General features: G+C 44.3%; 1 protein-coding gene across 2 annotated transcripts; it reads left to right on the forward strand.

The window, feature by feature from the left end:
- The first annotated feature begins 805 nt into the window (after window positions 1–805).
- Window positions 806–10,044, forward strand: LOC133911897 (uncharacterized). Of its 2 annotated transcripts, none has more exons than XM_062354355.1 (8): window positions 806–1,027; window positions 2,450–4,838; window positions 4,962–5,089; window positions 5,553–7,262; window positions 7,443–7,491; window positions 7,585–7,826; window positions 7,962–8,066; window positions 9,084–10,044. In XM_062354355.1, the coding sequence occupies exons 2-8, from the start codon at window positions 2,667–2,669 to the stop codon at window positions 9,310–9,312; spliced, it is 4,635 nt and encodes a 1,544-aa protein (XP_062210339.1). In that variant the 5' UTR covers window positions 806–1,027; window positions 2,450–2,666; the 3' UTR covers window positions 9,313–10,044. The 2 variants fall into 2 exon arrangements, with proteins under 2 accessions (XP_062210339.1, XP_062210340.1); XM_062354356.1 differs by having other exon boundaries at window positions 4,980–5,089.
- Window positions 10,045–12,600: the final 2,556 nt, after the last annotated feature.

Below are 12,600 nucleotides of genomic sequence, written 5' to 3' on the forward strand. Positions count from 1 at the left end.
TAATATTTTATTATTTGTCTTCCATATTTTTTTGGATTGCTATATACTAGATTGATTTTACGTGTGTAACATGTTTGCAGTTACTAATTATCAAAGATTGATTAACTTTGGGACATATAATCAAAATTCACTTTCATGTATGGCGAGTAAAATCCCATGTATTTCACACCACTAAACAAGTAAAACCAATCAACCCCTTCATCTACTCACATGTAACCACTTTCACAGTGGGTACGCATCCCCATGGCTCTCACTCCTCACTTTCCTACCCACCACCCCAGTCCCTACCGTCCCTTTCCTTCTCTAAGATCAACTCCAGTAGAAGTTTTTTTTGGTGCTAAAGTGTCCGCAAAATATTGTGCCAATCTTGGATGCCGATCAGGAGGCCACAACAAGCACTCTAGCAGAGTCACTATTGACTTCTACAGGGTTGTGAATGGAGAGGGGCGGCAACAACTTTATGAAAAAAAAGCAAACTGTATAGCTGTAGCTAGGAGATGATTGTGGATCTAAGGAGAGATAAAAAATAATAGAAAATAAAAAATAAGTTAGCTATTAAAGATTAAAAAATAAAAGATACTATAATAACATTGTAAAGAATGAATTTTTAAAATATATGCTAGAGATGCCGCAGCCCGTTGTCACCTCCCTCCCTATCCAACGTCCCATATGAGCCCCGACCACACAGCAACGGTCGAGATCTCTCTCCACCGGCCCAGCCCGAACCGGGCCCATGTGCCGAACCGGACCGGCGGCGCCTTCGTTGAAACCTTCGCAGGGCCACTACGCCACGCTTTATCTTGCACCCCCGAGCGGTACCTCTCTCTCTCTCCTCTCGCTCGCTTGCGCTCTCTCTCTCTCTCTCTCCTCGCTCGCTCGCGCTCCGGAGCTCGAGACCCTCGCCATTCCGCCGCGGGAAACCCTAACCCTAGCTACCGTGCCGCCGTGGGAGGCCACGGGAGCGCCGGACTCGCGCTGCGCCGCCGATCCCGATCTGACACCATCGCGCCGCGCCGCGCCGATTGAGGTAGGTCTCGCCCGAATCGTGCCCGGAATTCGCGGGGTCTCTCCCCGGGCGCTCGTTTGCTGGGCGTGAATCGGGCGGGCGGGGGCTCGCGCCGAGGGTTCGTGGCGTGATGAGGGTTGGGGATTTTTTTTGGGGGGGGGGGGGGTGTGAATGCTTTCGGCTGTTTTTCCGGGGGATCTGTGTGGGTGGGGAAATTGAGAGCTCAGTGCTGCTCGATCTCGTGGTGCTTTGGTCGCATGTGCTCAACCAGATGCTAAATTTTAGGTTTCTGGTGGGTAATTTGTGTGGGAAGGTCGGGTTTGGTGGATTCAAGCTTGGGGTTCAGTTCGCCTGAGCTCATGTTCCTGCTCGCTCAAGGTGGCTCGTGGAGCGTTGGAGCTTGCTTAGCTTGAGCTGCTCCTTGCTGCGTGCTCCGGGATTCGGGGATCTCCTAGTGGGGATTTTGGGATGCCTCGCAGATGCGGCACACTTTGTTCCTGTTCCCCCCCCCCCCCCCCCCCTTCTATTTTTTCACCTACTTTTTCCACTGCTCCTTTGAGCTTCCAGCTCTTAAAGTGTTTGATCAAGTGGATGCCGCAACGTTCAAGCTGCTTCATTGCTGTTTCTTGTGCATCTTCAAAGCTTTAGACAGCCGCTGGTGGGCAAAAGGCTGGATCTTTGGCCTTAGCAAGTATATGGAGTGATGTTTCTGCTACTATCGACATTTTGTAGCTAAACTCTCTTCTATTTGTTTGATTTTGTGCCCTAAGGGGAATGGGGTCTGTGTTGTGAGCTAAAGCTGGCTGTCAAGTGTAGTCCAATGAGGTTATAGTAGTGCTGTATATGTGTAGTTTCCTTTTGCGAACCCTCCGATGTAGGTGTTGTTCTGCCCGAGTGTTCCATTCTTTGTTTGGGGCCATAGGGGTAGTTTTGTTTGTTGCTTGCTTATTCAGCTTCCCAGTGTTTTGTGAGGTGAGGGATGCTACCTATGCTAGTCGGGAAACACACTAGATTTCACTGTGCTTTTGTCGTTATTTTCTTTTTAAGTCTGTTCCTGTCAAAGCATGGCCACCAGTCTAGATGAGGAGGTCTAGTATACTCAAGTACTTTGTTCATGAGCTGCATGAAGCTCTTTTCTTTGTCTCTTATGATTGCACTAACTTCCTTCACTTACCAGTTGCCACCTACATGAAGCTTAAATAACATTGTCAATTTGAATAAATCTCAATTGTGTATTGGCAAAAGTGGGAACATGTGTCGTGGATGATGTGTTCTGCCATTACTTTGCATGCCTTTATTGCTTGCGAATTTCCTTAACAGTGTTTGCATACCCTTGTAGAATACCTAAATGAGGAGAGTTTTATGTAACCATGATATGGCTTATTTCATTGTTTGTTGTATGATCAATAATGATCTGATGTAATGATTCTTCAACATTTGCAGTCTGTGGAGGAATAGAAGACAGGACTTCAGATTAATTGCAGCTTAAATTTAGTTTTACCAGCCCAGTGTGAGCTTCTGTGGTATGTGGGGTTATCAGCATAGAATCAAATGGTCATGAAAGCTGCTTGTAGTTCTATATGATATGAAAATTTTGGATTTATCCACTGGAAACAGGTCACTCTTTCACGGGCATTAGACCCATAGGGGCACTGCAGGAATGTCACAGTTTCACCCCGCACAGCATGCGGGTGATAATGATTTTCAGATGTGGCAACAGCAGATGATGTACAAGCAATTGCAGGAGTTTCAGAGACAGCAACAACTACAGCAGCCTGATCATGGAGCTAGGATGCAGCCCTCTTTTGGACAGTTTCATGCTCCTGCAAAACCATCTCCAGCTGATCAATTCTCAACAATGTCAAATGAAATGCCCAACAATGAGGCCACAAGTTCTGCATGGCCACATAATTTTGCTAGTGGTGACCCAAGTTTGACGAGCAACTCTCAAATGTTGAATAACGGCAGCACAAATTGGGATCAGTTTGTTGGTGCTCCTGGTATGGGCAATTTCATAAACGGTTCAATGTTTGCGAATGCTCAAAGTCAGTCCATGAGACCAATGGGATTAGCTACGCACCAAGTGGACCAATCTTTTTACCCAATGCATGCTACCAGCAGCAGAGGGTCTGGAAACCAGTATTCCCAGTTTTTAGGGATTCCTGCTGATTCCCAGAGTGCAATGGCAAGGGTAGGTCCAGATCAGTCCGAAAAGACATCCAGATCAGTCCAGAATTTTCATGGAAAAGGGGGTTTCTTAAATAATAGTCCGATGCAAAGTCAAGGTGAAAACATCAAGGCAGGCAGCCCTGTTACGATGAATCATCTACAACTTGGTTTTCAAGTACAAGATTTTCATGGTAGGCCAAAACAAGTTGATTTTCAAGTGGGTATGCAAGAGAAATCAACAGTGCAGGTAGGGCCAGCAAGTGGTAGGGCTAGCCTTGACCCTACCGAGGAGAAAATCTTATTTGGGAATGATGAAGATAGCAATTGGGGAGCCTTGTTGAGGGGTGAAAATGATCATGGTAATTCTTTGGACAATGATAACTTTGGTGGTGCTTACTCATCTCTGCAGAGTGGAAGCTGGAGTGCCCTTATGCAGGAAGCTCTGCAGTCTACTACCAGTGAAAATAGTCCCAAGGAAGAGTGGAGTGGCTTGAGTTTCCAGAAAACTGATCAAATAGTTGCTAATAATTCAGCTTTATTATCAAGTTGTGACGAGAATAAGCTCGCTGCATTAAGTGGCACAAACCTAGAAAATGCACGTCCTTCTCCAGCATCCAGCTATGCTGACGGAACAATGAATAACCCAAATCCTACCAGTTTTCAGCACGCCATAAGAACTCCTTATGAGCGAAGGGACCAAATGCCTCATGAATCTCCTAGTCCTCCTGTCATCAATCATCAGTCAACTTCAGAAGTCAACAATGGGTACTTTCAGCAGAGCTTAAAGCAAAGTCAATCTGATGGGAGACAAGAACAGGTGAACTTAGCAAATGGATTGTGGGCACATCAGAAATCTGAACTGCTAAGAAATAATTTGCACTCAACTGGTGCACATGCTACACCACCGAGTGCACATGGATTTTGGATGTCACAACAAAATACAGCTGATCACAGTGTTAACAGAGAGTCCAGTAATAATCAAAATGACTGGAAAACCAACAATGCCCTTGGACAAGGCATAAGCAATACTCCAAATGTCTTTAATAGCAATGAGAACTCTTGGAAGTCAAGTGGAGGTAATGCAAATTCAGTCCAGAGGCTTCAGCAGATGAAGTCTGATATAAGTACTGCACCAATGCCAAATGAAGGTTCTGATGGTAAAAACATTAGCATGATGGTCTCAAGCATGCCAATGGTGACTCAGGATCATTATCAGATGATCACTGGTCAGAGTGGTGAGCAAGTTGGAATGAACCGTAATATGGGACATAGGGTTCCAGGAACCTCCGAGTCACCAGGAAGAATTGCAGATCAAAGAGCAAGCGACTTTAACCAGGAATATCTTAATAAAACCCCTAATGAAAGGCAAGCACACCTTTTAAACCATGGACAGCATATGACAAGTGATTCTGCTGCCAGGAGGCATTCTGTCTTTGCTGGAAAGGAATCCCAAAATTTAGGTCAGTCTGGCCAGCAAGCAATGAGATCTTACACGTTACAGAATCGTTCTATGGGTAGCTCAGGATTGAATATTGGACAATCTCCAGGCAATCCAGTGTCCAATAGTCCATTTCCACCTCAGTCACATCAGATGCGAAATAACCTGCAGCATCATTTTGGCACCAACTCCCATGTTTCCAGTAATATGCCTTCGGTAAATGAGGTATGTCTGCTGATTTCATCTCCATGATGAAGAGGATTTATTTTTGTTCATACTCATGTACCGTTATGCTGTTTGTGATCTCCATCTTATTCATCATTCATGAGGTGATGCCCTTATTTCTAGAAAATACTGATGGCACAGGAGCAACTTCAACCTCGACATGGTATCCCTAACAGCTCAAGTGCATTACCTTTTGATGGATCTGATGCTGGTCTGTCTCAGCTGTCTCAGAATAGATCAGTTCAAAACAGGTAGACCAACTTTTTTTAATAACTCAAACCAGATTATTCCTCAATAAATTTTCAACATCTCACTTGGGAATGTTTGAATTTCTGGTTCCTGCTTCATTTATGCAATGTGTTTCCTGCATGGCTGCGCTTGTTTCTTTTTATCAAAATGAAACAACTTGTGGTAATATGCTATTTTGACATCCATTATTACTGTGGAAGTCAACCCAAATGTCTGCAGCACTATCACCCTGTGTCTTACATCTTGGATTATAGGAAACCAGAAGTCCATAGTCGTTCTGGATGTACAAATTGGACTATTCGTTTGAATTGCATTCTACCGAAATATTTTGCAGTATTCAGTAACGTGCTGTTGTTCCATGGGAGTTCTTTCTTGGCATGTTTAGTTCATCCAGCAATCTTTTCTGTAGCCATATCATGCTTGAACTTATTCACAAGGAGCTTGATAAATTTATGTTTTCTGTAGTCAACATATGCTTCAGCTTCTTCATAAGGTGGATAACTCAAGAAACAGCAATGCTGCTGCTGACATACCCAACAATTCTCCCGGCATTGTATCTGCCCAGCAACAACTTAACCATCCTTCTGTGCAAGGATTTGGATTGAGACTGGCACCACCATCCCAACGGCAACCAACTTTGGGTCATTTATGGTCTAGTCAGACTAATGTTGATGGCAAGCAACCTGACCACTCAGCACAGGAGGATGACCTGACACAGCTACCTTCTGCTACTAGTCAGTCTTTGGTGCATCCCCATCCAAATTCACAATCTTCACCATTTCACGCTGTAGAAACAGATAATACTGGACAGCCACTTGGGCGTTTTCCCCAGTTAAGTTCAGGCCAGCAATATCCTGCAACAGAGGCAAGATCTGGTCCTGTACCCATGCTGCAGCAGCCTCAGCAAGGAAGCTCCGCAACTGTGTTCAAGAATGTATGGACAAACATATCAGCACAGCGTTTAGCTGGTATGCAAGCTAACAAGATTACACCCAACATCCTCCAATCTATGATGTTTCCAAATAATGCTGCAGCTTCCAACTTATGGAGCTCTCAGAAGATAGATGATCAAGGGCAGAAAGCAGCAACTCCATCAGATGCTGCAACAAGTTCAGCGAACTCACAAAATGAAGATACGAAACAAGCTGTGGACAGTGATGCAGGGTTAGCATATTCTCAGAAGGTGAACTTTGATTCGACAGGAGCTACTGTATCTGGAGGGAAGGGATCCTTGCAGAAGCCTTCTTCAGATGGGAATTTTGCCAATCCTGTTTCATCCCTTGCACAGTTGCATCAGCAAGGAATCATGAGCACTAAACTACGGGAGAGCCCTGGAGCTAACTTTCAGAATATTAATGCTTCTCACAATTCTGCTAATAAAGGTGGTGGCATTGTGTTACATGGAAGCCCAGCACCTTCAAACATTCAGCAGCAAAGTTATTCTCTTCTGCATCAAATGCAAGCCATGAGGCATACGGATATTGATCGAGGCAGTGCAGTTGGAAAGACGACAAAATCTGAGATTGGTTCTGATGGTTCGCCAGTTGACTGGAAGTCTGGTCAGAGGTTTGCACAAGTAGCCAATAACTCAACCAAGTCATCCACGGATAACGTTGGAAGCCCTGGTGTCCCAGGGTCATTCCCTTCAGACATGAAAATGCTGAGCTTTGTTTCGAGGAGTGAAGAGAGAAATCCTAGCATACCTTCTCAGCTTCCTTCTGGAGAGCACCCCTCTCATGGTATGGTCACTGCACAGAATGATCTTCAAAATCAAGTTCCGCTTATAGGCACAAGTGCAGCATCAGATTCTGTTGAAAGAACTGAGAGACCGAGTATAAACCCTCAAATGGCACCTTCTTGGTTTGGACATTATGGAAACTACAGAAACGGTCAGAATATTGCTATGCTCAACGCACAGAAGACCACAACTTCGCCATATAATTTTCCAAAAGCTTCTTGGAACATTGACAATAACTCTGCTGAACATAGAGTTGAATCTGGCCAATCTGTTAGACCTGGGCATTTCCTCTCATCGACAAGAATGCAAGCTTTGGTTCCTTCCAATGTAAAAGCAACTTCCACGATGAGAAGGCCTAAGAAGCGTAAATCTACGGAGTCTGCTCTTGTTTCTTGGCATAAAATAATTGAAAGCCCACAAAAATTGAGAAACATCAGGTAAAAATTCTACCTTTGTGGTGCTGCAGTTTCCAGTAACGTTGCAGTGTATTCCCTGTTTAAGTAGCTTCTTGCTACCACTAGTTCCTGTGACTTTCAGTTGTCTTTATTCGTTGAATTCTTTTAATCATATGGTTTTGATATCGCTTACAAATATGAAAACCTTCACTTTATCCACAGCGCATACGAGATGGACTGGGCTTGGGCAGCTAATAGATTAATCGAGAAGGTTAGTACAGCTTTACTGTTTCAGCTACTTCAAGTCTTGTGCATATTGGTTCAAATAGTTTTAAACTTGATACTAAGCTAAATTTTGAAACAGGATGAGGCAGAAACTCTAGATGATGCTCCTCTTAATTATTTACCGCGGAAAAGGTTAATTTTGACCACCCAGTTGATTCAGCAACTTCTCCCTGCTATACCAGCAACCGTTATCAGAGCACAAGCTGTATCAGCTTATGAAAGCGCGGCATACACTCTATCTATGCTGACACTAAGGGACGCATGCAGCATGGCATCATCCTCATTGTATAACTCTTGCTCTCTTGTGGATGATGAAAATAAGTAAGTTTCTCTTAAGTAAATAATTATTTTTATGTGCCTTTGCTTATTCTTTTACAAGCATGAAGGGCATGGTTATTTGGACCACCTTATTGTTTAAATGTTCATTTTTCCTGATTTTACTCTATCGTTGACTAGCCCATCTGAACAAACAACAAGTGCCAAGAAAATGGAAGAGAAATTGTCACAAGCTATGGAAGTCTTTGTTGGAAGAATCCGGAAAATGGAGAATGACTTTTTAAGGTATGAAGAGCCTGCCCTGATTCTTATTGGCATTTTATTCTTTATCGTTCTCCCTAACTTTACTGCTATTGATGCATTTATGTTTAAAAAGCCTGTTATAATACATCCTTTGTTGCCAAAAAGGAGTGCATGGAATTTCTGGAGTGAGACCCTTGAAAAATGAAAAATGGATCACTTATTTTAGAATGAAGTAATGTTTTTGGGAAGATATCGGGTGCAATCACCCTTTAGAGTGCAGTCATGTCATCATATTTGGTTTTGGCACCAAATCAATATGAAATGGATGTACTTTCTCAGCTTAATGTGTCTATATTTAATATTTCCTTTTCCAGTTCACTTTTTATGTGAAGAGTAACAAAAATGATAAAATTCTTACAAATTATAAAACAAAAGGGAAAAAAGAAAAAGAATGTTAATAATCACAACAGCCTTATCTTCTAATTTCTTCTAACATATTTTGAGCTTCAAGCTGGAATTTCCAAGGGTGCTACAACACTTCACAATTCATATTGTTACAGCATCATTTTCTTTTTCAGAATTTGATGTTAATTTAGCGCACAAACCAAAAGTTGATGGTATAATTATACCTCAAGATGTGATATGCTTTGGGGATGGTTAGTAGAAATCATTTTTAAGTTTTTACGATGATTTTTTTTTCTTTCCACTTACATCTGTAGGATGAGTGGTGGTACAATCGCAAGCCAACATAGTCAACCCTATATTTTTCCTTACGTTCCTTAGGATGTTTTTATCCACAATTTCATTTATTGCACAATTACCATTACTTGGTTATGTATGCAGATGTAAATCGCATCGAACTTCTTAAATCTTGATAGCATCTCGTGATATTTATTTTCACTTGAACCAGTACCCAAACCGCTTTTCCTTCTTAGAATATATCAGCTATTTCACCCTTTACCCCTAGGATGTGTAAATCAGCTTCATCTTGATATATCTATATTTAGCTCGAATCATAAATTGCTATTTTTATCGACTTCATCCTGTCTCTTGTTTCAGTTTGAACAAGAGGGCTTCGATGCTAGATGTGCAATTGGAGTGCCAAGATTTGGAGAGAATTTCTATTGTAAATCGTTTGGGAAGATTCCATGGCCGGAACCATGCAGCGGCAGTTGAGGTGTCATCGGCTTCAGAAATGATTCCTCGTAGAATTTTTCCTGAAAGGCATGTCACGTCTTTTGCAGTGCCTGGAAATCTTCCTGAAGGGGCATACTGTCTATCGCTCTAGTGCCCTGATTTGATCCATTGTTTTCCAGCTGCTTGGATCACCATGGGTTGCACCGTGTGATTCCCAGTGCTCCTTGTTCCCCATGCAAAGCATGGGCTTTTATACAGAACAGTCATTATGAAGGGGTAGTTTGAGAGCCGCAGCCATCACAATACCACGAAGATGCCAAGGGATGTGTTCCAGCTGATCAACTCGGTGCTGGCTGCTGTTGTTTGTCCCTTATGTCGAGTATAGGTTCCTGTATATTGTGGAAAGTTAAGGAAAAACTGTGCATCTCCCATCATTTTTCTGATGAAGAAATTTAAGAGTAATTAGCTTCAGAATTTGTTAGAGAAGTTGATCCTTTCTAGCTTAGTGCATGTAGCGAACTTCTTCGCTATTTGTCATCTTTCTATCCATGATGATGGAGTGTTGGCAGGTTAGAGTGGGAAATAATAATGTGAACCATATTTCTCTGGGTTCTTTTGTTCCTTTAGGATGGATGCAAACTGGCTATTGTGTCCAGTCTAACTGACCACCCTTGTTAGTCTGCAGTTAATTACTAGTTTTTTAGAGGAGTTAATTACTAGTATTATGTAGTGCTGAAAGCATTCATGGAACAAGTGGCGGGTAAAGTGCCTGGAAACTTCTGTTATCTCAGTACCCGTGATGTTGAACGCTAACGGGTTGTAAATTTAAAATGCAAATATTGCTGAGGTAATATTTTACTTATTGTATTGTGCTTTATGTCTCCATGAACTGTATGGATGCTAGTTATTCTTAAGCTGTTACAGAAGAGCTTAAGTCTGGCATGGAAAGATCTCTGCAGCTTTGATAACGTCTCATTTTGAAACCATCGAGAGATTCTATGCATTCTTTTTCTATTCAAGTTAGAGATTGGTTGGAGTTGAGCTTCTGTTGTGTCTTGGTATCCTCATGTTAGAGATTGGTTGGAGACTTGGAGTTGAGCTGCTGTCATGTGTCGTTTCCTCAAGTTAAGATTGCTTGGAGTTGAGCTGCTGTTATGTGTCTTGGTATCCTCGTTTGGTATCGGTTTTAGGCTGTTTGGCTGACTGTTTGCGAAGGAACGCCCTATTTATCTGCCGGCATCCTCCAATTCCTGATGTTCCATTACAATGGTGTGAACGGTAATATCTGCGGGCTCAAAGTGCAGCAATTAACTACTGAAGGGAGAGGGGTCAGTTGCTACATTCTCGATCAAGATGCTCGACTAGCGAACAGGAGAACATGGAAACAAGATATTAATATTGTGGAAGGCAGATGAAATAAGTTCTCCCGATGTTTCTACATCTCTAAAATGATGCAGACGCACGTACATAACCATAATGCATGTACACTAACACACCTCAACAATAATCCACCATCGTTCTGACATGCCATGATAACGATCTTTCCACACAAATTCAGGAGTTATATGCAAATCCACCTACAAAATTATTGCATAAGAGTAAGGCATAAATAATTAACCAAATTGAGACATCTTTCAGAAGCCGTGCGTGACTCCATCCTCGCTACCAACGGCAGGCCGTTCCCTGCAGATGCCCTTTTGTTTTTTCGACCATGGACAAGATTGGCCTATGCGTCCGCAGGTGTTCTGACTTACCGTGTGGTCATCGCATTGCGCGTCGTCCTGGTCCGTATCCACTGCTCAGCAGCTCCTCGGCGATCACTGCTGGGTGAAAAGGCTCGAGGACATGGCCAATTTGGCGGAGCGGCTGCACTTTGCCTCCCTATGTGTTGTCGCTTGGTGCGATCAACCGCCATGTCTCCCTATTGGCGTTGTTATGGAGGTGACGAAGCCAGACCGTGTTGTTCACTACGAAGAACCCTCCATGCAGCAACTCTTCGGCAATCTCCCGCTGTACTTAATGGAGAAGAGAACCTTGCGCTACAACATCTCCATTCTCCCCGTTTCGCTTGCAGAGTTTTGCATTCCTTCATCCTCCGATAGTGACGGCTCAGTTCCTTCCGAGGACGATGATGGCGAATATGACGGCAACCTGGCCAGTGGCCTCGCTCGGGTTTGCCTCGGGGCTGGCATATTTCATTCTTGCCTTTGCCAGGCTCGCCAGAGTGCGCTACCTCACCGGGACACAGCCACTCTCGCGGTGTTCGCTGGGCGAAAGGCATCATTCCCTCATCCTCGGGGTGTATGCAGATCTCTTTCGGATCCTTCCATGTCCCACCCTCCGAGGTGTCCCTAGCGGATGCTAGATGCTCTCATTCCATGCTGCCTTCTTTCGGCGTGCCCATGCCCCTGTGTGGGCACCCTAACCCTGTTGCTACTGACACAACCCGTGTCACGGGCCCCTAGCGGGACATTGACCCTATGGCGGTGGAATGTCTTTCCCGCGTCAGGCCTGTGAATCACACGCAGGCTCTACCTTCTCGCTCTCGTCAAATTTTGCTGGTGTACCCAAGGCGCTGCAGAGCCCAAGAATGTCCTATGCAACCTGGGACTCCCGGTCCCTCCGCTCAAGCCTCCCGTGACCATGGGAGCCCCACTCCTGTGTCACCTGGTTCTCTTAGGCCTCGGCCTGCGCTGCACTCTGCTTCAAGGAGCCAACGTTACGACTTGGTCCTCAACTTGGTTCGAGGAGCCTTATCCATTGGCGGATGGGTAATAGGAACATGAAATCCCAGACTCCCTGCGGCGTTGTCTTCCGTTCCGTCCCTCCAGCTGACACTCTAGCGTCAGATGAGTCTGCACGTAGAACTTGCGCAACAAGCATGTCTCTGAGCAACCCTACACGTAGAACTTGCGCAACAGGACCATGATCTAGGAGTTGTGTAATTCATGGTTGTCCTCCATGGCTAGCTTGACCGCACCAGGTCGGGTGACATCGATTACTTTGTAGGACTCTTCCCACCTCGATGAGAGTTTATTCCGATCGGTCTTATTCTGGATTTGCCTAAGGACAAGGTCGCCTACGACCAGTCTCCGCTCCCTCACCTTGCGGTTGTGATAGCGTATGAGGCTTTGCTGATATTGGGCAGCTAGGATTAGAGCACGCTCGTGGAACTCTTCAATCAGGTTTAGATCATCCTTGCATCACACCACCTGGTTGTCGTCTGAGTAGTTGGTCACTCGAGGCGACTGAAGGGCAATCTCGGAGGGAAGCATTGCCTCTGTGCCAAAAACAAGGAAGAGAAGGGTCTCAGTGGTAGCCCTACTGGAAGTTGTTCGCAGCGACCAAAGTATTGTGGGTAGTTCATCCACCCAGCGTCTTGAATAGCTGATAAGCCGATCAAAGACTCGGGTTTTGATCCCTTGTAATATCATCTCAT

Source organism: Phragmites australis, chromosome 3, assembly GCF_958298935.1.
Source record: "Phragmites australis chromosome 3, lpPhrAust1.1, whole genome shotgun sequence".
NCBI lineage: Eukaryota > Viridiplantae > Streptophyta > Magnoliopsida > Poales > Poaceae > Phragmites > Phragmites australis.

What these genes read in the sequence shown, in the direction of transcription:
- LOC133911897 (XM_062354355.1), top strand. Translation starts at nt 2,667, where the DNA reads ATGTCACAGTTTCACCCCGCACAGCATGCGGGTGATAATGATTTTCAG. An exon ending in CTAATAGATTAATCGAGAAG is followed by an intron (nt 7,492 to 7,584) that starts GTTAGTACAGCT and finishes ATTTTGAAACAG; the next exon opens with GATGAGGCAGAAACTCTAGA. An exon ending in CTTGTGGATGATGAAAATAA is followed by an intron (nt 7,827 to 7,961) that starts GTAAGTTTCTCT and finishes ATCGTTGACTAG; the next exon opens with CCCATCTGAACAAACAACAA.